At 31.5% G+C, this 25,872-nt stretch overlaps 1 protein-coding gene across 2 annotated transcripts; it reads left to right on the top strand.

The window, feature by feature from the left end:
- Positions 1 to 960: 960 nt before the first annotated feature.
- Positions 961 to 17,178, top strand: LOC130902611 (sodium/potassium/calcium exchanger 3-like). Of its 2 annotated transcripts, none has more exons than XM_057814846.1 (10): positions 961 to 1,236; positions 4,002 to 4,175; positions 4,233 to 4,420; positions 7,572 to 7,770; positions 8,257 to 8,316; positions 8,389 to 8,699; positions 8,767 to 8,929; positions 15,129 to 15,230; positions 15,977 to 16,098; positions 16,833 to 17,178. In XM_057814846.1, exons 1-10 carry the CDS (start codon positions 1,212 to 1,214, stop codon positions 17,043 to 17,045), a joined length of 1,557 nt encoding a protein of 518 aa, XP_057670829.1. In that variant the 5' UTR covers positions 961 to 1,211; the 3' UTR covers positions 17,046 to 17,178. The 2 variants fall into 2 exon arrangements, with proteins under 2 accessions (XP_057670829.1, XP_057670830.1); XM_057814847.1 differs by lacking the exon at positions 961 to 1,236 and adding an exon at positions 2,583 to 2,870.
- The last annotated feature ends 8,694 nt before the right edge of the window (positions 17,179 to 25,872 follow it).

Below are 25,872 nucleotides of genomic sequence, written 5' to 3'. Positions count from 1 at the left end.
ACGTTTAATACGTTCAAGTATAAAGTGTTGTCAAACTCATTAATACTAATCGGCTAATTACTTACTGTTAGGCAACACGTTTTACATCCTGATGTATAAAGTGTTATCTAACTTATTATTAATTTCAGTTATTAAAATACACTTGACGTTATGCAACACGTAATATCCTAATGTGTGAAGTGTAATCTAACTTATTATTATTAATTTCCATCTGGTATCATAGAGATATTACAGATATCTCTATGTCTGGTATACATAAGCAGATTATACGTTCAGTATAGGCAAACATATTTACAACAATGGATTGAATATTGCGTCACTTTTATGAAATTATTAAACAGAAAATACTTAATCAGTAGCGTAACGCGTAATTGATACATCAATATTTACAATTATACGAGGGTAGTTCAAATATAAACCGGAATTTAACCATAAAAAATTATGTTAGGGAACTGAAATTTTTTACAATTTTTCTATATAGACTCCATCACATTATCCGGATGTTTTTTTTTTCGTATTAATATCTCGATTTTAAATTGTCTTTTATCAAAAAACAAATAATGATGCGTTGCTTAAAAAACACCGGTACATCTTATTCACTCATGGTAATAAGTATACTGAAAAGTGAGGTTACGTGGTCCCGGATCTTCTCTACGTTCCGTAACAGACTAGTCTTAAAACCTGTGCAGCCAAATGTAATAGAAATTCGGGTTTATGATAATTGAAAGATTAATTCAAATATTTTCTACGATAAATTATAATAAATAACAGACATATTGACATTGAGTTACTAGTTATAACTTTTGGTTTAAATAGAGTTATTATTATTGTTGTTTCAAAACAGGAAAAGGAAATAAACAAAAAAGATGTTACTCCATTTTGAAATATAGTTTACGTTAATGAAGAAGCTTATTTATTAAAATAAACAAACGAAATTATAATACATATTTATTTTTACGTGGAAAATGTCTTAATCAAAATTAGTTTGACGTTAAAAAAAACTATAATTAGTAATAAGTAGTTTAAATGGAACAGAACAATGATGATCGTTCGGATGTTTACGGAGATAACAATAAAGTTGTTACAGAGGCACAACGTAGAGTGGATATAATTTGAGTCCAGTGAGAAGCCGATGATCGTCATAGGAGTTTATAAAGTGCCGGGGCGGGGGACACATCTCTACATCTGTGAAAGAGGCGAACTTTTCAACTATGGATTTCGAAAGTTTGGCATCAGGTAAACATTCAACACTCACATTTATTTTAATCGATCGTCGTTATTGATTACCGAAAGAAAATAATTTAGTTTTAGAGTTTCCCGTGTTTAGAGTCGAGACGTAGGTCGTTCTTTCGTTTTAAGTGAATGATTATTCTATACAGTTTAATAACAATAAGAAATCTTCTCGACCAATGATGTTTTTAGTTTTGTGTAGATAGAAAGAGATAAAGAAAAATACGTATCATCGTTTACACTAAAATAAAATGTATTTTTCGTATTTTCCTATAATTAAAATATCGTTTATGCTATACAGGATGTACTAAAAGATTTACTACATTACAACAACCTAACCTAACTATAACTCATCAAAATAAAAACGGAATTGTTAAATTTTAGTCTCAAATTCCTCAATGTGATACTATAAATCTTTTCCTTAACGTAATTGTTTAAAAAAAAACCACCCCTGGGGGTTAAAACGAGTTTTTTTAGAACACAAATTGAAACTATTTAAAAATTCGTAATATAAGTGGCGCCATCTTGTTAAAACCGATTATTATCATCGAATTATTCGAAATTATCGAATTCTCAAGTTTACCACGTCCCTTTAAGAAAAAAACAGTACCCATAATAGTAGTATTTTAAAAAAATAATTTCTAGTAAATATATTTGTACCAATACCAGCCGATATATAATTAAATAACATTTTTGATCATCCTCGTATAGCCTAAAACATAAATATTAAAAATTTAGTTTTTTCCTATTGAAATTCTCCACCCTGTACTAATTTGAAGCACCCCGTTATACTTTTTAGAGTGAATCACCAAAAAAAAAAATCAACTTGTGTATATTCTTTTTTATTTAGACGCACTGTATATATAATTATATACACAATATCCGATAAATAATGAAATCGATATTTTGGGGACAACCGGTATTATAAAAAATAGAACCGCTCGGTGGACGGTGTGTTTGTCGATTGGTATTAAGTCGGAAATTATGATAATTGAATAAAATTTGTTTCTACATAACTATAAGGACACTTTTGTTGTACGTTACATATATCTCGATCAACCGTATAAGATGGGACTCGTTTTGACCTCTGAATAGAATATTTGAACTTGTATTTAATTAGGATCCCTTCATCATTATTAAATAATACACGACGTCTTTTTTACTAGTTTTATTTATATAAAAACAATCGTTTAAAATACGAGAAATACTTTTTTAGAAAAACGTTAATATCTTTAATTATTACGATCTATATTTATTATGAAGTAATTGGCAACGTCGTGAAGTTAGCCGCGAATGCAATTAGACAGTTTAGCGTAACTAGATTTAGGTTATAATACAAATAAATATATAAACTGTAGTAATAGTAATGTTTGATGATACTTTATTTGTGTTAATAAATGAAATAAATATCTAGGTGTATAATATAAACTGTGGGTGCGACTCTTTATTATGTTTTCAATAGAACGGAATTTATTTATACGTTTCTAATTTTGTTTAGCACGAACTGTACGTTTAGAAGGATAGTTATTCATCTGACAAACGACAAAATGTAGTTAAGGGATACCAATAGATATAATTATACCTATCAACCTTATAGGAAAAAAAATATCTATTGGTTTATTTGACAGGGTCGTATTAAGGTAATATATGTATTAATTTTAATTTGAAATACTTTATAGATATGTTATTAAATAATTTGATATCAGGGAGGATTGAGTCGCTTTTTTTCGTGTATAGCAATAATAATACAGGGTGTATCATTACTATTACTCATTAGTCGAGATTAGGATGAGGAATTTATAAAAAAAAAAAACGACGAAATACAAAAAAAAAGTTTATTTTCGTAAATTTTTCCACCTATAACTATTTTTTTTTTAATTCTATGAGTATTATTGAATGAAATAAACTGTTTTTTTCTCACATTCATGAAAAATGTAACGAAGTTTCAACACGCATCTAATAAATTAGTAGAAACTTTCGTGACATGCTTCATTTAATTTGGTACCTTTAAATAATTGACGTAGGACGAGAAATAATAAGAAGAATTATATAATTTATCATTTACGTTTTCCGTAGAATTATCAAGAAAACATAGTAAACAATTTGATTCGGTTTTTCACCATAAATCGCCCGCCTATATACAAAAAAAAACGTATGTTGTACTAAAATTGTACGAAATCTATTAGAAATTATTTAAAAAAACGTAATATATATATATACAGGGTGGATAACATATTGAATCGCCCAATGTGTACTATCATCCACACTCTCGATTTATATTTTACGTTCTATAACTCGTATTTGAAAGACCAAAACGAAACGTACGAGGATGAAACTAAAAGTAACCGGGCGTAACAAATAAAAAACAACAAAATATATTTATTTTTCAACGTAATATCCTTGTAGTTTCATGCAGTTTTACCAGTGAGGTTCAATAAGTTCGTGACTCTTTTTTATAATAACAATATGGCCGATGCGATTTCTCCAGTGGTATTTTTGAAGCGCTTACCGCCATCTATAGGTTAGGCGAGGTACTTCTAGGCCCAAGGCGAGTGCATAGTCCGAATTTGGACGTTCGAGTTTAAAAAATTTGCGAATTGATTTTAAACATTTAATATTTTGATGGATTAGCTTGAATCTGATCTAGATTTTAAGTCAAAGGTGGTTAATGTTAGAGTTATGGCGTTTTTCGGAGATTATGGGTTCGGTACGGTTCCAAAGAACTTGTCGATCTGATTTCGGTGGATTTATAGCGAAAATTTGTATTTAAGGACTTAATTGCACCCCTCCGGCCATAGACGATTTCCCGAGGGATCTGTTTACAGAAAAACAGCGCCAAGAAGGTGCCGTTCTAGTTCACATATTGGTATCTCTGTACCTCTTTGTGGCTTTGGCGGTTGTTTGCGACAAATATTTCGTACCGGCCGTCGAAAAAATATGTCACGGTAAGTTTAATAATCGATAAACGACAGAATGTTTCGACTAGAATTTTTCATTTGCAGCTTTAAATATGACGGCGGATGTTGCGGGAGCGACGTTTATGGCGGCGGCTACGTCGGCGCCGGAATTATTCGTTAACGTCATCGGAACTTTTATTACCGAAGGTGATATCGGCGTCGGAACCATTGTTGGTTCCGCCGTTTTTAACATTTTAGCTGTTGCAGCGTGTTGTGGAATCGGGGCCGGAATGGTAAATATTTCATTTTCATCAAATATCCAACTACGAAAAATTATTTACCGTACACAAACAACTGAAAATCCTGCGGGAATTTGAAAGGTTCCATATTTTATCCTCGATGTCCCGCAATGTTTCCCCTGGACAACCCTCAAGTCTCTTTAGGGAGAATAAGCTTGTTTATCGAATATAATGAAAAATATCGATTTGTTTCTCTGTTAAATATCAATTTTTTTGATATTATTGAGTATCCATGACGAAATTGAGATGTTTAGGGAAAGTTTTTCGGAAAATGCGTGCTTTCAATCACAATTCGGCGACATTAAGTACACTAGAAGCGTTGCGAACGCGTGTAGACCGGGACTTAGAAGGATCTGTGCACACGCGAAGAAAAATCCGTTATTGAATTGCGTCGTATAAACAATAAGGGCCAGTCCGACGCTGTCTAGTTCGCGAAAGTTTCTTCAACATTTCCGGCTTCGTATAAACTAGCCTTTAAATTTTAAACGTGTGCACACGCGATAAAAATTCCGTTATTGAATTGCGTCGTTTGAACAACAAGGGCCAGTCCGACGCTGTCTAATTCGCGAAAGTTTCGTCAACATTTCCGGCTTCGTATAAACTCGCCTTTAAATTTTAAACGTGTGCACACGCGATAAAAATTCCGTTATTGAATTGCCTCGTTTGAACAACAAGGCCCAGTCCGACGCTGTCTAGTTCGCGGAAGTTTCTTCAACATTTCCGGCTTCGTATGAACTCGCCTTTAAATTTTAAACGTGTGTACACGCGAAGAAAATTCCGTTATTGAATTGCGTCGTATAAACAATAAGGGCCAGTCCGACGCTGTCTAGTTCGCGAAAGTTTCTTCAACATTTCCGGCTTCGTATAAACTAGCCTTTAAATTTTAAACGTGTGCACACGCGATAAAAATTCCGTTATTGAATTGCGTCGTATAAACAATAAGGGCCAGTCCGACGCTGTCTAGTTCGCGAAAGTTTCGTCAACATTTCCGGCTTCGTATGAACTCGCCTTTAAATTTTAAACGTGTGCACACGCGATAAAAATTCCGTTATTGAATTGCCTCGTTTAAACAATAAGGGCCAGTCCGACGCTGTCTAGTTCGCGGAAGTTTCGTCAACATTTCCGGCTTCGTATAAACTAGCCTTTAAATTTTAAACGTGTGCACACGCGATAAAAATTCCGTTATTGAATTGCCTCGTTTGAACAACAAGGCCCAGTCCGACGCTGTCTAGTTCGCGGAAGTTTCGTCAACATTTCCGGCTTCGTATGAACTAGCCTTTAAATTTTAAACGTGTGCACACGCGATAAAAATTCCGTTATTGAATTGCGTCGTATAAACAATAAGGGCCAGTCCGACGCTGTCTAGTTCGCGAAAGTTTCTTCAACATTTCCGGCTTCGTATGAACTCGCCTTTAAATTTTAAACGTGTGTACACGCGAAGAAAATTCCGTTATTGAATTGCGTCGTATAAACAATAAGGGCCAGTCCGACGCTGTCTAGTTCGCGGAAGTTTCTTCAACATTTCCGGCTTCGTATAAACTCGCTTTTAAATTTTAAACGTGTGCACACGCGATAAAAATTCCGTTATTGAATTGCGTCGTATAAACAATAAGGGCCAGTCCGACGCTGTCTAGTTCGCGAAAGTTTCTTCAACATTTCCGGCTTCGTATGAACTCGCCTTTAAATTTTAAACGTGTGTACACGCGAAGAAAATTCCGTTATTGAATTGCGTCGTATAAACAATAAGGGCCAGTCCGACGCTGTCTAGTTCGCGAAAGTTTCGTCAACATTTCCGGCTTCGTATGAACTCGCCTTTAAATTTTAAACGTGTGCACACGCGATAAAAATTCCGTTATTGAATTGCCTCGTTTAAACAATAAGGGCCAGTCCGACGCTGTCTAGTTCGCGGAAGTTTCGTCAACATTTCCGGCTTCGTATAAACTAGCCTTTAAATTTTAAACGTGTGCACACGCGATAAAAATTCCGTTATTGAATTGCCTCGTTTGAACAACAAGGCCCAGTCCGACGCTGTCTAGTTCGCGGAAGTTTCGTCAACATTTCCGGCTTCGTATGAACTAGCCTTTAAATTTTAAACGTGTGCACACGCGATAAAAATTCCGTTATTGAATTGCGTCGTATAAACAATAAGGGCCAGTCCGACGCTGTCTAGTTCGCGAAAGTTTCTTCAACATTTCCGGCTTCGTATGAACTCGCCTTTAAATTTTAAACGTGTGTACACGCGAAGAAAATTCCGTTATTGAATTGCGTCGTATAAACAATAAGGGCCAGTCCGACGCTGTCTAGTTCGCGGAAGTTTCTTCAACATTTCCGGCTTCGTATAAACTCGCTTTTAAATTTTAAACGTGTGCACACGCGATAAAAATTCCGTTATTGAATTGCGTCGTATAAACAATAAGGGCCAGTCCGACGCTGTCTAGTTCGCGAAAGTTTCTTCAACATTTCCGGCTTCGTATGAACTCGCCTTTAAATTTTAAACGTGTGTACACGCGAAGAAAATTCCGTTATTGAATTGCGTCGTATAAACAATAAGGGCCAGTCCGACGCTGTCTAGTTCGCGGAAGTTTCTTCAACATTTCCGGCTTCGTATAAACTCGCTTTTAAATTTTAAACGTGTGCACACGCGATAAAAATTCCGTTATTGAATTGCGTCGTATAAACAATAAGGGCCAGTCCGACGCTGTCTAGTTCGCGAAAGTTTCTTCAACATTTCCGGCTTCGTATGAACTCGCCTTTAAATTTTAAACGTGTGTACACGCGAAGAAAATTCCGTTATTGAATTGCGTCGTATAAACAATAAGGGCCAGTCCGACGCTGTCTAGTTCGCGGAAGTTTCTTCAACATTTCCGGCTTCGTATAAACTCGCTTTTAAATTTTAAACGTGTGCACACGCGAAAAAAATTCCGTTATTGAATTGCGTCGTTTGAACAACAAGGGCCAGTCCGACACTGTCTAGTTCGCTAAAGTTTCGTCAAAATTTCCGGCTTCGTATAAACTCCGCTTTACTCTAATTATATGATACGTAGTTTACAAATTTGGATGCGTGGAAATTACGTATTGAATTTAGCTGAAGAATCTTGATTTATTCAATTTCCAGACAACTAAATTTGATTACCGTGTATTTCAGAGCGGTGCTCAGATTGTACCTTTGGATTGGTGGCCTTTGACGAGGGATTGTCTAGCCTACGGCGTGACAGTATCCATTTTGATTTGCATCATCCACGACGAAAGAGTCGAATGGTACGAAGCTTTGTGTCTGGTTTTATTATATACCGTTTATATTTTTATAATGTATTTCGATAAATCCATCCAGAATTGCGTTAGAGGTAAGTTCTATGTGCGAGGTATGATAAAAAAAGGGTTACGAGTCGCGGTACTTTAGACATTTGTAGGGATTGTAAAGTTATTTGACATTCGACTGTTTATAGACCTTCAAAAACCACACAGACAAAACAAAAGTTGAAGTATGAGCGCCATGTTTGACAGTTAAAACGTTTCGTGATTATGACGTGACTGATTGACAGTTGATAGTTGGTAATCGTGGAACTGTAGCAAAACCGAATTGAGACGTTGTATCACCACATATATTTAATAACGTTAATGTAAAATTTAGTCAAACATCACTTAGAATGAATTTTGAAATTTGTATGCTTCTTATTAGATATTAATATGAATTTTTTCGACTTGTAACTCTTTTTTTTGTTCATCATAATACATTAATCGATACCGCGGATATTTCTCACTTTACAAATTGGTAAATAAAGTTCAGTACCGGACTTGCCCGAATAATTTTTTTGGTTTACATCGACTAGGCATAATAAATCTACCTCCAATACCGAAATCACGACGTAGCAGTTCAAAAGACAATCCAGGTGAGATTCACAACACCGAAATCTAATGGTTACCGTTTTAATATCTTTTTTGTTTTTTTTTTGTCAATTCAGATTCTCTCGAAATTCGTTACAATATGAAATTACCGAACGTGGAAATACAAACGGATAAAGATAAAAAGCATAACGAAAAAATTAAAGATACCGGAACGAAATCGATCGATTTCCAAAACAAATTTTCCGATCCGGAGGACGGTGTTTACGTTATCAATTCTTCTACACACGTGAACGGTTCCTTGAAACTCCCGATGGGAATAGAAGATAGAAAACCGGACGGTTATAAAAAAGAAGAAAACGTTCTCAGTAATCAGGATAGGAATCATTCGTTATGGAAATGGCCCGGGGAAAATGGAAAGTTAGCACAAGTATGTCATTTTCCTAATGAAAAACGTGGATATTGATGTGACGGTTTTTCTTTTTCTTTATTTTTAGATAACGTGGATTATTACTTGGCCTATTTATCTCATATTTTTGTTTACGATTCCCGATTGCGAGACGAAGAGATTCAAAAGATGGTTTCCGATAACTTTCATGATGTGCATCATCTGGATAGGATCGTTATCGTACGCAGTAGCTTGGATGATTACGATAATAGGTAAGACATTTTTTGTCGTGTCCTAATTTATTTAAACCGACTATAACTGTCGTTTAAATTCTTATAGTACAGTCAAAATTGGTAGAAAAAGGCATTTCTTCGTAATTTTTTCGTGTCCTAATTTATTTAAACCGACTATAACTGTCGTTTAAATTCTTATAGTACAGTCAAAATTGGTAAAAAAGGCATTTCCTCGTAATTTTTTCGTGTCCTAATTTATTTAAACCGACTATAACTGTCGTTTAAATACTTATAGTACAGTCAAAATTGGTAAAAAAAGGCATTTCTTCGTAATTTTTTCGTGTCCTAATTTATTTAAACCGACTATAACTGTCGTTTAAATACTTATAGTACAGTCAAAATTGGTAAAAAAAGGCATTTCTTCGTAATTTTTTCGTGTCCTAATTTATTTAAACCGACTATAACTGTCGTTTAAATACTTATAGTACAGTCAAAATTGGTAAAAAAAGGCATTTCTTCGTAATTTTTTCGTGTCCTAATTTATTTAAACCGACTATAACTGTCGTTTAAATTCTTATAGTACAGTCAAAATTGGTAAAAAAGGCATTTCCTCGTAATTTTTTCGTGTCCTAATTTATTTAAACCGACTATAACTGTCGTTTAAATACTTATAGTACAGTCAAAATTGGTAAAAAAAGGCATTTCTTCGTAATTTTTTCGTGTCCTAATTTATTTAAACCGACTATAACTGTCGTTTAAATACTTATAGTACAGTCAAAATTGGTAAAAAAAGGCATTTCTTCGTAATTTTTTCGTGTCCTAATTTATTTAAACCGACTATAACTGTCGTTTAAATTCTTATAGTACAGTCAAAATTGGTAGAAAAAGGCATTTCCTCGTAATTTTTTCGTGTCCTAATTTATTTAAACCGACTATAACTGTCGTTTAAATAGTTATAGTACAGTCAAAATTGGTAGAAAAAGGCATTTCTTCGTAATTTTTTCGTGTCCTAATTTATTTAAACCGACTATAACTGTCGTTTAAATACTTATAGTACAGTCAAAATTGGTAAAAAAGGCATTTCCTCGTAATTTTTTCGTGTCCTAATTTATTTAAACCGACTATAACTGTCGTTTAAATACTTATAGTACAGTCAAAATTGGTAAAAAAAGGCATTTCCTCGTAATTTTTTCGTGTCCCAATTTATTTAAACCGACTATAACTGTCGTTTAAATTCTTATAGTACAGTCAAAATTGGTAGAAAAAGGCATTTCCTCGTAATTTTTTCGTGTCCTAATTTATTTAAACCGACTATAACTGTCGTTTAAATTCTTATAGTACAGTCAAAATTGGTAGAAAAAGGCATTTCCTCGTAATTTTTTCGTGTCCTAATTTATTTAAACCGACTATAACTGTCGTTTAAATTCTTATAGTACAGTCAAAATTGGTAGAAAAAGGCATTTCCTCGTAATTTTTTCGTGTCCTAATTTATTTAAACCGACTATAACTGTCGTTTAAATTCTTATAGTACAGTCAAAATTGGTAGAAAAAGGCATTTCCTCGTAATTTTTTCGTGTCCTAATTTATTTAAACCGACTATAACTGTCGTTTAAATTCTTATAGTACAGTCAAAATTGGTAGAAAAAGGCATTTCCTCGTAATTTTTTCGTGTCCTAATTTATTTAAACCGACTATAACTGTCGTTTAAATTCTTATAGTACAGTCAAAATTGGTAGAAAAAGGCATTTCCTCGTAATTTTTTCGTGTCCTAATTTATTTAAACCGACTATAACTGTCGTTTAAATTCTTATAGTACAGTCAAAATTGGTAGAAAAAGGCATTTCCTCGTAATTTTTTCGTGTCCTAATTTATTTAAACCGACTATAACTGTCGTTTAAATTCTTATAGTACAGTCAAAATTGGTAGAAAAAGGCATTTCCTCGTAATTTTTTCGTGTCCTAATTTATTTAAACCGACTATAACTGTCGTTTAAATACTTATAGTACAGTCAAAATTGGTAGAAAAAGGCATTTCCTCGTAATTTTTTCGTGTCCTAATTTATTTAAACCGACTATAACTGTCGTTTAAATTCTTATAGTACAGTCAAAATTGGTAGAAAAAGGCATTTCCTCGTAATTTTTTCGTGTCCTAATTTATTTAAACCGACTATAACTGTCGTTTAAATACTTATAGTACAGTCAAAATTGGTAGAAAAAGGCATTTCCTCGTAATTTTTTCGTGTCCTAATTTATTTAAACCGACTATAACTGTCGTTTAAATTCTTATAGTACAGTCAAAATTGGTAAAAAAAGGCATTTCTTCGTAATTTTTTCGTGTCCTAATTTATTTAAACCGACTATAACTGTCGTTTAAATTCTTATAGTACAGTCAAAATTGGTAGAAAAAGGCATTTCCTCGTAATTTTTTCGTGTCCTAATTTATTTAAACCGACTATAACTGTCGTTTAAATTCTTATAGTACAGTCAAAATTGGTAGAAAAAGGCATTTCCTCGTAATTTTTTCGTGTCCTAATTTATTTAAACCGACTATAACTGTCGTTTAAATTCTTATAGTACAGTCAAAATTGGTAGAAAAAGGCATTTCCTCGTAATTTTTTCGTGTCCTAATTTATTTAAACCGACTATAACTGTCGTTTAAATTCTTATAGTACAGTCAAAATTGGTAGAAAAAGGCATTTCCTCGTAATTTTTTCGTGTCCTAATTTATTTAAACCGACTATAACTGTCGTTTAAATTCTTATAGTACAGTCAAAATTGGTAGAAAAAGGCATTTCCTCGTAATTTTTTCGTGTCCTAATTTATTTAAACCGACTATAACTGTCGTTTAAATTCTTATAGTACAGTCAAAATTGGTAGAAAAAGGCATTTCCTCGTAATTTTTTCGTGTTCTAATTTATTTAAACCGACTATAACTGTCGTTTAAATTCTTATAGTACAGTCAAAATTGGTAGAAAAAGGCATTTCCTCGTAATTTTTTCGTGTCCTAATTTATTTAAACCGACTATAACTGTCGTTTAAATTCTTATAGTACAGTCAAAATTGGTAGAAAAAGGCATTTCCTCGTAATTTTTTCGTGTCCTAATTTATTTAAACCGACTATAACTGTCGTTTAAATTCTTATAGTACAGTCAAAATTGGTAGAAAAAGGCATTTCCTCGTAATTTTTTCGTGTCCTAATTTATTTAAACCGACTATAACTGTCGTTTAAATTCTTATAGTACAGTCAAAATTGGTAGAAAAAGGCATTTCCTCGTAATTTTTTCGTGTCCTAATTTATTTAAACCGACTATAACTGTCGTTTAAATTCTTATAGTACAGTCAAAATTGGTAGAAAAAGGCATTTCCTCGTAATTTTTTCGTGTCCTAATTTATTTAAACCGACTATAACTGTCGTTTAAATTCTTATAGTACAGTCAAAATTGGTAGAAAAAGGCATTTCCTCGTAATTTTTTCGTGTCCTAATTTATTTAAACCGACTATAACTGTCGTTTAAATTCTTATAGTACAGTCAAAATTGGTAGAAAAAGGCATTTCCTCGTAATTTTTTCGTGTCCTAATTTATTTAAACCGACTATAACTGTCGTTTAAATACTTATAGTACAGTCAAAATTGGTAGAAAAAGGCATTTCCTCGTAATTTTTTCGTGTCCTAATTTATTTAAACCGACTATAACTGTCGTTTAAATTCTTATAGTACAGTCAAAATTGGTAGAAAAAGGCATTTCCTCGTAATTTTTTCGTGTCCTAATTTATTTAAACCGACTATAACTGTCGTTTAAATACTTATAGTACAGTCAAAATTGGTAGAAAAAGGCATTTCCTCGTAATTTTTTCGTGTCCTAATTTATTTAAACCGACTATAACTGTCGTTTAAATTCTTATAGTACAGTCAAAATTGGTAGAAAAAGGCATTTCCTCGAAATTTTTTCGTGTCCTAATTTATTTAAACCGACTATAACTGTCGTTTAAATTCTTATAGTACAGTCAAAATTGGTAGAAAAAGGCATTTCCTCGTAATTTTTTCGTGTCCTAATTTATTTAAACCGACTATAACTGTCGTTTAAATTCTTATAGTACAGTCAAAATTGGTAGAAAAAGGCATTTCCTCGTAATTTTTTCGTGTCCTAATTTATTTAAACCGACTATAACTGTCGTTTAAATTCTTATAGTACAGTCAAAATTGGTAGAAAAAGGCATTTCCTCGTAATTTTTTCGTGTCCTAATTTATTTAAACCGACTATAACTGTCGTTTAAATTCTTATAGTACAGTCAAAATTGGTAGAAAAAGGCATTTCCTCGTAATTTTTTCGTGTCCTAATTTATTTAAACCGACTATAACTGTCGTTTAAATTCTTATAGTACAGTCAAAATTGGTAGAAAAAGGCATTTCCTCGTAATTTTTTCGTGTCCTAATTTATTTAAACCGACTATAACTGTCGTTTAAATTCTTATAGTACAGTCAAAATTGGTAGAAAAAGGCATTTCCTCGTAATTTTTTCGTGTTCTAATTTATTTAAACCGACTATAACTGTCGTTTAAATTCTTATAGTACAGTCAAAATTGGTAGAAAAAGGCATTTCCTCGTAATTTTTTCGTGTCCTAATTTATTTAAACCGACTATAACTGTCGTTTAAATTCTTATAGTACAGTCAAAATTGGTAGAAAAAGGCATTTCCTCGTAATTTTTTCGTGTCCTAATTTATTTAAACCGACTATAACTGTCGTTTAAATTTTTATAGTACAGTCAAAATTGGTAGAAAAAGGCATTTCCTCGTAATTTTTTCGTGTTCTAATTTATTTAAACCGACTATAACTGTCGTTTAAATTCTTATAGTACAGTCAAAATTGGTAGAAAAAGGCATTTCCTCGTAATTTTTTCGTGTCCTAATTTATTTAAACCGACTATAACTGTCGTTTAAATTCTTATAGTACAGTCAAAATTGGTAGAAAAAGGCATTTCCTCGTAATTTTTTCGTGTCCTAATTTATTTAAACCGACTATAACTGTCGTTTAAATACTTATAGTACAGTCAAAATTGGTAGAAAAAGGCATTTCCTCGTAATTTTTTCGTGTCCTAATTTATTTAAACCGACTATAACTGTCGTTTAAATTTTTATAGTACAGTCAAAATTGGTAGAAAAAGGCATTTCCTCGTAATTTTTTCGTGTTCTAATTTATTTAAACCGACTATAACTGTCGTTTAAATTCTTATAGTACAGTCAAAATTGGTAGAAAAAGGCATTTCCTCGTAATTTTTTCGTGTCCTAATTTATTTAAACCGACTATAACTGTCGTTTAAATTCTTATAGTACAGTCAAAATTGGTAGAAAAAGGCATTTCCTCGTAATTTTTTCGTGTCCTAATTTATTTAAACCGACTATAACTGTCGTTTAAATACTTATAGTACAGTCAAAATTGGTAGAAAAAGGCATTTCCTCGTAATTTTTTCGTGTCCTAATTTATTTAAACCGACTATAACTGTCGTTTAAATTCTTATAGTACAGTCAAAATTGGTAGAAAAAGGCATTTCCTCGTAATTTTTTCGTGTTCTAATTTATTTAAACCGACTATAACTGTCGTTTAAATTCTTATAGTACAGTCAAAATTGGTAGAAAAAGGCATTTCCTCGTAATTTTTTCGTGTCCTAATTTATTTAAACCGACTATAACTGTCGTTTAAATTCTTATAGTACAGTCAAAATTGGTAGAAAAAGGCATTTCCTCGTAATTTTTTCGTGTCCTAATTTATTTAAACCGACTATAACTGTCGTTTAAATACTTATAGTACAGTCATAATAGTTGGAAATAAGTTTGCATACCTTTTTTATTGAAAATTTTGTATTCAAGATGTGCAATTTCTAATAAGGGCAAAAACTACCCTTTTTTTTAAAACAATGAAATAAAACATTTTTATAGCTAAATATCGTTTGAAATAATAAAATAAATATTAAATAGTACTCATTGATTGATTCTCCATATTTCAGATAGCAAATTATATATTTTCCAACAAATTAACCCTTAGAAAATAACCCTTAAAACTAATTTTTCGTTTAAAATATCACAAACAAAGAATTTATGTTGAATATTATTTCTTATAAAAGTGCTCAGGCAGTTTTTACCATGTCTTTGAAGTTTCACCCCTCAAAAACCATCCCCATTGCATGAAAATTATATAACCTACAGCAACAAATCATTTTTTTCAAAGAACGATGTATTATAGGTGACACTTTGAAAATTCCGGATTCGGTGATGGGTATCACGTTCCTAGCAGCTGGTACCAGTGTACCTGAAGCCGTTTCCAGTGTAATAGTAGCCAAACAAGGTGAGTAATCGAAATATTTAATCCAATCACACCTATAATCCATTTAAAAAAAACTTATTTCATCATTTAATCATACTTACGTACCCTGTATATTACTCACGCACAACGGAGTCATAAACGAAATAAAAAAAAACAAAAAAAAGGACTTACCCTGTATATTTTTTCACATTTATATTTATCTTATAACCCTCGTACTTCTAATATGCGATTTTTCCATAAAATATACAGGGTGTACAAAATATTTGTATTGGAATAGTTACGTAATTGAAAAACACCCTGTATATTAATAAATTGTTATAAATTTTTGTCTGGTGAGTCGACGAAAATTTTTTTATTACAATAAAAATTATCGATCAACATTTATATACTGGATGGGTTAAAAAATCAACCAAAACAATTTGTTCTTATCAAGCAGCTATGACTCACCCTGTATTTACCGCCATATTTTTTCGAAAAAATATCGGGGTCTACAAATTTCGTCAATAACTTTTTTTTCTTAATAATTAAATATAAAAAATGAATTTTGTTGGGTCACTCTGTATCTAGTAAATTCATATATTTTTTTCACATGCATCAATTGTTTATTCTAATTTATGAGTAATGATTTTTTTTTGATTTAGTAAATAGTGATTGTGCCCGGTATATTTAAACACCCCGGTATATTTAAATATTGACTAAAAACACGTGTTGTAATTATACAGAATATGAAGAAGATTTAAATTTCCATCGATAAATTATTGTTCAAGGTCATGGATCAATGGGTATAAGTAATTCCATCGGATCTAATACTTTCGATATTCTATTATGTCTGGGATTACCATGGTTCATCAAAGCTACCTTCATGCCTACTATAGCAGGAAGATATTGGGTAATTAAAACGCATAAATAAATTTACGTTTCGAACCATACAGTTACACGTACTGCACAACTGTCAATCAATACGAGTATCGATTATAAAATCGATTCTAATAATCGAACTTGTAATAATTTTACATTTCATTTATTAAAATAGAATAGAAACGTCAATTTCTGATTATTTTTTTGGAAATTCATAATCTCTTTAATGAAAATTGAAAATAAAATTCTTTTTTTTTTTCGTAAAATAATTTCAATGCTTGTAAAAAGAATCAATTCATTAGGAGTCATTACAAGTAGACGAGGTAATAAAGAATCGTGTATAGTCGTTAAAGATCGGTTAAGGTAGCAGTCCACGTAAGTGTATGGTATGAATACTGGTACATTTTGATCTTAGTTTCGGCGGCAAATTTGAAATTTCGTTAATCTATAGACGTTATTTCTGGAATATCATAAAAATAATGATATTTTGATACTTGAGCCGGTACTACACGATGCGTTCAACGTTTTCACCGCACAAGACAACTAAAATTGCGTAATTTGTGATAAAAACGAACGCGTCGTTTTAGAAAATACTCGAATGCAACGAATCGTCTGTTACAGCTTTGACAGTTGACGTATAATTACGATTCTAACCTAAAATTATGTGAAAAATCTGATCTGACAACGTCGTAATTGAAGCAAAGATCAAAATGGAGGTTCAACGGCGTCATTTTATAACTATGTAATTATTATTATTGTTGTTAGGTTGGTATAAATTCGGCTGGTATAGAATACAGCGCCATCTCTCTGCTATCGACTCTACTGATGTTGTACGTCGCGTTCGCTTTGAATAAATTCCAATTGGACAAAAGAGTAGGAAGGGTGTGTTTGTTGATGTACGCCGTGTTTTTAATTTTGGCCAGTTTGATCGAGTTGAACGCTTTCTTCAGGGTTAATTTGCCCACGTGCGGACGGTGAATTCGTCATTAATAAAAAAAGAAAAAAAAAAAAAAATGCGTGAATGTACTTTAAAATGAGTGCGGGTGTAGAACGTTTTGATTTGCGCCATTAGTGTAGATTTTTTCGCAAAATAAATATTTTTTACGCGTCATTTTGGAAAATTTCGTTCACGTTTTTCTACAGGGTCATCATAAATTTTATTTTATTTTAGTATACGTTTCGATGATCATTGTTATAATCATTTATTAATTTAATTTAATTATTTTTAATGTTTTATCTTATCGGTTCTAATTTAGATATTTCTAATTAGTATTTTTGAGCTAAAATGAAAATGTACACTACTTATTTGTTCTAATATGAATATAATAAATATTTTGAATCTAATTTGTTTTTTATTTTATTTTATAATTGAACCTTTTCCCACTTCAATAAAATATAAAAAATATACGTAAAATAAGAATAAAATAAAAATTGTAAATGAAATAAAATAAGGAAAAAAAAATGGAATAAAGAATAATGAAAATAAAATGAGAATGTGGAATAAAATGTAAAAAAATTAATAAATTGCTGAATTAAATTGAAATAAATCGGGAAAATGGTAAAAATTAATTGAATTTGAATAGAAATTGGATGATAATGGAATAAAGATGACAAAAAATTAAATAGAAGGAGTATAAAATAAAAACGTAAATAAAAAATTAAATGAAAATCAAATTGATTTGAAATAAGAAAAAAAATTTGGGAGAAAATGGAAATAAATCGGAAAAATAATGAAAATAAAAGAAACTAGAACAAGAAAAATAGAAATGAAATGATTAAAAACTTAAAACTAGATTAAAACAATGGAAAATAAGAATAAATCGAGAAAATCCAAAAAATTAAATAGAAATAGAATAAGAAAAAAATAGAAATGAAAAATGAAAAGAAATAATAAAATTCAGTTTAAATAAAATAAAAACATAATTTGAAATAAAATAAGAAAAAAAAAAGAAAAATTGAAGAAAATAGAAATAAATCGGAAAAATAATGAAAATAAAAGAAATTAGAACAAGGAAAATAGAAATAAAATGATTAAAAACTTCAAATTAGATTAAAACAGTGGAAAATAAGAATAAATCGAGAAAATTCAAAAAATTTATTGAAATTAAGTAGAAATAGAATAAGAAAAAAATAGAAATGAAAAGAAAGCAATAAAATACGAATTCAGTTTAAATAGAATGAAAATATGAAAAATAAAATTAGAGAAAATAGAAATAAATCGGAAAAATAATGAAAATAAAAGAAATTAGACAGAATTACAACTCTGCAAATAAAACGATTACAATTCAAAAAATTGTTGGAATTCTATAGAAATAGAATAAGAAAAAAATAGGAATGGAAAATAAGAATAAAACAAAAATGAAAAGGAAGCAATAAAATACGAATTCACTTTAAATAAAATAAAAATATAAATTGATATAAAATGAGAAAAAGCAAAAAAGGGGGCAAAATAGAAATAAACGGAAAAATAAAGAAAATTTGAACAAGAAAAATAGAAAAAAAATGGCCAAAAACTTAAAATTAGATTAAAACAATCAAAAATAAGAATAAATCGAGAAAATTCAAAGAAATGATTAAATTCTAATAGAAATAGAATGAGAAAAGAGTAGAACTAAGTATAAAACAATAAAATACGAATTTAGTTTAAATAAAATAAAAGCATAATTTTAAATAAAATGAGAAAAAACAGAAAATTGGGGAAAAATAGAAATAAATCGGAAAATAATGAAAATAGAGAAAATTCGAAGAAGAAAAATAGAAAAAAAAATGATTGAGAACTTAAAATTAGATTAAAACAATCAAAAATAAGAATAAATTGATAAAATTCAAAGAAATGATTAAATTTTAATGGAAATAGAATGAGAAAAGAATAGAAAAGGAAAATAAGAATGAAACAATAAAATACGAATTCGGTTTAAATAGAATGAAAACATAATTTGAAATAAAATGGGAAAAAACAGAAAATTGAGGGAAAAAAGAAATAAATCGGAAAAATCATGAAAATAAAAGAATAGATAAAATAAGAACAGAAAAATTGAAAGAAAATTATTAAAAAATTAAAATTGGATTAAAATAATCGAAAATAAGAATAAATTGGAAAAATTCAAAAAAATTAATTGAAATTGAATAGAAACAGATAGGAAAAAATACAAAACGGAAAATAAAACATAATATAAATAATGAAACTGAGGGGAGTTGAATAGAATAAAAACAAAAAAAATGAAAAAAAATTGAAATTAAATATAAAAAAACGAAATCCCCCCATTGGAAATGTAAAAATGATATTAGAGCATCGTCGAACTGGATAACGAACGGAGCCGAGCATAAAACCAAAGATTCGAGGCTCGCGTGAGCTCGGCTCGGCTCGGCATGAGGATCGCCCCGTTTTTTGTCTTCATTCATAATGAAAAATCGCATCGTACAAAACTGATTTTTTTTTTCAATTTGTAATCCATTTTCGATGTTTATTATTGTTACAATTTGAATGTTTAAAATTTATTTCGAACGAACAAATTAGGTTAAAGGTTAATTTTATCTTGATAATTGGAAGGCTGTCGTGGAAAAATTCGGTGTTGTATTGACATATCTCATTTATGCTATTGAGTGTATTTATAAATATAAAAATTTTTATCTCTTCAACGGAGTTGCATCATTAATAGTAACGGAAAATAACTGAGGTCGTTTCGCAGTATGTATACGTGAATGAAATTGAAAATAAATCGAGTAACAATGAATGAATTTCGATTCGTAGCAGTCGTTTTTTGTGAGCCCCTCGTATAAAAAAATTTCATTGGAATAAGAGAGAAAACAAACTTTTTAAAATCAATTTTTTCAGAAAAATCTTAAAAATCATTCGATTTTTATGAGTTTTCTTCAATTTTCCACCTATAATAATCATTTTTCCGAGCTATTGATATTTTTCGCGAAAATTCCGTATTGAAAAAAACCTTTATACAAAATTATAACAAAATTAGAGGAAACAATATTTTTTTTCGAAAGTTTCAACTTTAATGTTTTATATCTCGCTTTGTATAATCAGGAAAAAGTTGCCGTATTTTTTGTATGATAGAATCGAAGTTCTTCTTCTGATTTTTGCGTATTACAACGTGACAATTCCATTCCTGTAGATACTATGAATTTTGAAAGTTGTATTTCCCATTAAACATTTTACTTCAACTTTCACCCTGTATATTTCCTATAAATGTCGAGCTGAAGGAACTAAATATGACTAATCATTTAGATACACTATTTGTGCATTGATTAATATAAAAAAATTATCTGTATCTCAAATATTTTGAAAAATATCGAATTTTATATACAGGAATGTCAGAATTTTTTTTATACAAAAAAATCGAAATTAGCTTCTATTGGGAAGATACGTGAAAAATCATGTCAGTTTTCGAATCAAAACTATAATTTTAGTTAAAAATCGAACTTTTATACATTTTTTTCAATTTTCTACCGTAATAATCATTCCCTGAAAACCGAGAAAAAATTTTTTGTTCATTTTCAAACCAAAAGAGAAACTTCGTTTCAAAAGTTTCAACTTTAATGTTTTATATCTCGCTTTGTATAATCAGGACAAAGTTGCCGTATTTTTTGTATGATAGAATCGAAGTTCTTCTTCTGATTTTTATTTATTACAACGTGTCAATTCCATTCCTGTAGATTTTATGAATTTTGAAAGTTTTATTTCCCACTAAACATTTTACTTCAACTTTCACCCTGTATATTTCCTATGAATATCGAACTGACGGAACTAAATATGACTAATCATTTAGATACACTATTTGTGCATTGATTAATATAAAAAAATCATTTATATCTCAAATATTTTGGAAAATTTCGAATTTTATATACAGGATTGTAAAAAAAATTGAAATGATTTCCAACCAACTGGTATGTTTTTCGAGATTTCTTCCGTTTTCAAAAAACAAGTTCAAATTGGATATTTGATAGAAACTCATCGTATTTTGGATCACGTTTTTCTCATTTAAGCTTTAATCCGAACGGTTCAAATTTATTGGTATAAAACTTGGCAGCTAAACAACGATATTCGATTCCATATTATATCTTTAATATTTGTTTATAAATAAAACTTGAACTATAAACAATATGTATATAATGAACTCTGATATTGATTAATTTCAACATACAACAAATTTCCATTATAGACCAGTTTTTTATGAAACTTGAAAAAATCGTTGAAATCTTAAAGCTGCCTTAAATACTAAATACCATCGTATACAAAAGCGAGTTGGAAAAACGGAATTTCGATGTCTAATCGATTAGAAACGGTCGATGTACAAGCTGCCTTAAATACTAAATATCATCGTATACAAAAGCGAGTTGGAAAAACGGAATTTCGATGTCTAATCGATTAGAAACGGTCGATGTACAAGCTGCCTTAAATACTAAATATCATCGTATACAAAAGCGAGTTGGAAAAACGGAATTTCGATGTCTAATCGATTAGAAACGGTCGATGTACAAGCTGCCTTAAATACTAAATACCATCGTATACAAAAGCGAGTTGGAAAAACGGAATTTCGATGTCTAATCGATTAGAAACGGTCGATGTACAAGCTGCCTTAAATACTAAATATCATCGAATACAAAAGCGAGTTGGAAAAACGGACTTTCGATGTCTAATCGATTAGAAACGGTCGATGTACAAGCTGCCTTAAATACTAAATACCATCGTATACAAAAGCGAGTTGGAAAAACGGAATTTCGATGTCTAATCGATTAGAAACGGTCGATGTACAAGCTGCCTTAAATACTAAATATCATCGTATACAAAAGCGAGTTGGAAAAACGGAATTTCGATGTCTAATCGATTAGAAACGGTCGATGTACAAGCTGCCTTAAATACTAAATACCATCGTATACAAAAGCGAGTTGGAAAAACGGAATTTCGATGTCTAATCGATTAGAAACGGTCGATGTACAAGCTGCCTTAAATACTAAATATCATCGTATACAAAAGCGAGTTGGAAAAACGGAATTTCGATGTCTAATCGATTAGAAACGGTCGATGTACAAGCTGCCTTAAATACTAAATACCATCGTATACAAAAGCGAGTTGGAAAAACGGATTTTCGATGTCTAATCGATTAGAAACGGTCGATGTACAAGCTGCCTTAAATACTAAATATCATCGTATACAAAAGCGAGTTGGAAAAACGGAATTTCGATGTCTAATCGATTAGAAACGGTCGATGTACAAGCTGCCTTAAATACTAAATACCATCGTATACAAAAGCGAGTTGGAAAAACGGAATTTCGATGTCTAATCGATTAGAAACGGTCGATGTACAAGCTGCCTTAAATACTAAATATCATCGAATACAAAAGCGAGTTGGAAAAACGGACTTTCGATGTCTAATCGATTAGAAACGGTCGATGTACAAGCTGCCTTAAATACTAAATATCATCGTATACAAAAGCGAGTTGGAAAAACGGAATTTCGATGTCTAATCGATTAGAAACGGTCGATGTACAAGCTGCCTTAAATACTAAATACCATCGTATACAAAAGCGAGTTGGAAAAACGGAATTTCGATGTCTAATCGATTAGAAACGGTCGATGTACAAGCTGCCTTAAATACTAAATACCATCGTATACAAAAGCGAGTTGGAAAAACGGAATTTCGATGTCTAATCGATTAGAAACGGTCGATGTACAAGCTGCCTTAAATACTAAATATCATCGAATACAAAAGCGAGTTGGAAAAACGGACTTTCGATGTCTAATCGATTAGAAACGGTCGATGTACAAGCTGCCTTAAATACTAAATATCATCGTATACAAAAGCGAGTTGGAAAAACGGAATTTCGATGTCTAATCGATTAGAAACGGTCGATGTACAAGCTGCCTTAAATACTAAATACCATCGTATACAAAAGCGAGTTGGAAAAACGGAATTTCGATGTCTAATCGATTAGAAACGGTCGATGTACAAGCTGCCTTAAATACTAAATATCATCGTATACAAAAGCGAGTTGGAAAAACGGAATTTCGATGTCTAATCGATTAGAAACGGTCGATGTACAAGCTGCCTTAAATACTAAATACCATCGTATACAAAAGCGAGTTGGAAAAACGGAATTTCGATGTCTAATCGATTAGAAACGGTCGATGTACAAGCTGCCTTAAATACTAAATATCATCGTATACAAAAGCGAGTTGGAAAAACGGAATTTCGATGTCTAATCGATTAGAAACGGTCGATGTACAAGCTGCCTTAAATACTAAATACCATCGTATACAAAAGCGAGTTGGAAAAACGAATTTTCGATGTCTAATCGATTAGAAACGGTCGATGTACAAGCTGCCTTAAATACTAAATATCATTGTATACAAAAGCGAGTTGGAAAAACGGAATTTCGATGTCTAATCGATTAGAAACGGTCGATGTACAAGCTGCCTTAAATACTAAATATCATCGTATACAAAAGCGAGTTGGAAAAACGGAATTTCGATGTCTAATCGATTAGAAACGGTCGATGTACAAGCTGCCTTAAATACTAAATATCATCGTATACAAAAGCGAGTTGGAAAAACGGAATTTCGATGTCTAATCGATTAGAAACGGTCGATGTACAAGCTGCCTTAAATACTAAATATCATCGTATACAAAAGCGAGTTGGAAAAACGGAATTTCGATGTCTAATCGATTAGAAACGGTCGATGTACAAGCTGCCTTAAATACTAAATATCATCGTATACAAAAGCGAGTTGGAAAAACGGAATTTCGATGTCTAATCGATTAGAAACGGTCGATGTACAAGCTGCCTTAAATACTAAATATCATCGTATACAAAAGCGAGTTGGAAAAACGGAATTTCGATGTCTAATCGATTAGAAACGGTCGATGTACAAGCTGCCTTAAATACTAAATATCATCGAATACAAAAGCGAGTTGGAAAAACGGACTTTCGATGTCTAATCGAATAGAAACGGTCGATGTACAAGCTGCCTTAAATACTAAATATCATCGTATACAAAAGCGAGTTGGAAAAACGGAATTTCGATGTCTAATCGATTAGAAACGGTCGATGTACAAGCTGCCTTAAATACTAAATACCATCGTATACAAAAGCGAGTTGGAAAAACGGAATTTCGATGTCTAATCGATTAGAAACGGTCGATGTACAAGCTGCCTTAAATACTAAATACCATCGTATACAAAAGCGAGTTGGAAAAACGGAATTTCGATGTCTAATCGATTAGAAACGGTCGATGTACAAGCTGCCTTAAATACTAAATATCATCGAATACAAAAGCGAGTTGGAAAAACGGACTTTCGATGTCTAATCGATTAGAAACGGTCGATGTACAAGCTGCCTTAAATACTAAATATCATCGTATACAAAAGCGAGTTGGAAAAACGGAATTTCGATGTCTAATCGATTAGAAACGGTCGATGTACAAGCTGCCTTAAATACTAAATACCATCGTATACAAAAGCGAGTTGGAAAAACGGAATTTCGATGTCTAATCGATTAGAAACGGTCGATGTACAAGCTGCCTTAAATACTAAATACCATCGTATACAAAAGCGAGTTGGAAAAACGGAATTTCGATGTCTAATCGATTAGAAACGGTCGATGTACAAGCTGCCTTAAATACTAAATATCATCGAATACAAAAGCGAGTTGGAAAAACGGACTTTCGATGTCTAATCGATTAGAAACGGTCGATGTACAAGCTGCCTTAAATACTAAATACCATCGTATACAAAAGCGAGTTGGAAAAACGGAATTTCGATGTCTAATCGATTAGAAACGGTCGATGTACAAGCTGCCTTAAATACTAAATATCATCGAATACAAAAGCGAGTTGGAAAAACGGAATTTCGATGTCTAATCGATTAGAAACGGTCGATGTACAAGCTGCCTTAAATACTAAATACCATCGTATACAAAAGCGAGTTGGAAAAACGGAATTTCGATGTCTAATCGATTAGAAACGGTCGATGTACAAGCTGCCTTAAATACTAAATATCATCGAATACAAAAGCGAGTTGGAAAAACGGACTTTCGATGTCTAATCGATTAGAAACGGTCGATGTACAAGCTGCCTTAAATACTAAATATCATCGTATACAAAAGCGAGTTGGAAAAACGGAATTTCGATGTCTAATCGATTAGAAACGGTCGATGTACAAGCTGCCTTAAATACTAAATACCATCGTATACAAAAGCGAGTTGGAAAAACGGAATTTCGATGTCTAATCGATTAGAAACGGTCGATGTACAAGCTGCCTTAAATACTAAATACCATCGTATACAAAAGCGAGTTGGAAAAACGGAATTTCGATGTCTAATCGATTAGAAACGGTCGATGTACAAGCTGCCTTAAATACTAAATATCATCGAATACAAAAGCGAGTTGGAAAAACGGACTTTCGATGTCTAATCGATTAGAAACGGTCGATGTACAAGCTGCCTTAAATACTAAATATCATCGTATACAAAAGCGAGTTGGAAAAACGGAATTTCGATGTCTAATCGATTAGAAACGGTCGATGTACAAGCTGCCTTAAATACTAAATACCATCGTATACAAAAGCGAGTTGGAAAAACGGAATTTCGATGTCTAATCGATTAGAAACGGTCGATGTACAAGCTGCCTTAAATACTAAATACCATCGTATACAAAAGCGAGTTGGAAAAACGGAATTTCGATGTCTAATCGATTAGAAACGGTCGATGTACAAGCTGCCTTAAATACTAAATATCATCGTATACAAAAGCGAGTTGGAAAAACGGAATTTCGATGTCTAATCGATTAGAAACG

The sequence above is a fragment of the Diorhabda carinulata genome, chromosome X (genome assembly GCF_026250575.1).
Source record: "Diorhabda carinulata isolate Delta chromosome X, icDioCari1.1, whole genome shotgun sequence".
Classification (NCBI taxonomy): domain Eukaryota; kingdom Metazoa; phylum Arthropoda; class Insecta; order Coleoptera; family Chrysomelidae; genus Diorhabda; species Diorhabda carinulata.
The sequence above is the reverse complement of the archived record's forward strand: the minus strand, read 5'-3'. Positions and strand labels throughout refer to the sequence as shown.

Bases quoted from the DNA above. Each gene is read 5' to 3' on its own strand.
- LOC130902611 (XM_057814846.1), top strand. From the start codon at position 1,212: ATGGATTTCGAAAGTTTGGCATCAG. The intron at 4,176-4,232 runs GTAAGTTTAATA...TTTCATTTGCAG, and splicing joins CGTCGAAAAAATATGTCACG to CTTTAAATATGACGGCGGAT. The intron at 16,099-16,832 runs GTAATTAAAACG...TATTGTTGTTAG, and splicing joins CTATAGCAGGAAGATATTGG to GTTGGTATAAATTCGGCTGG.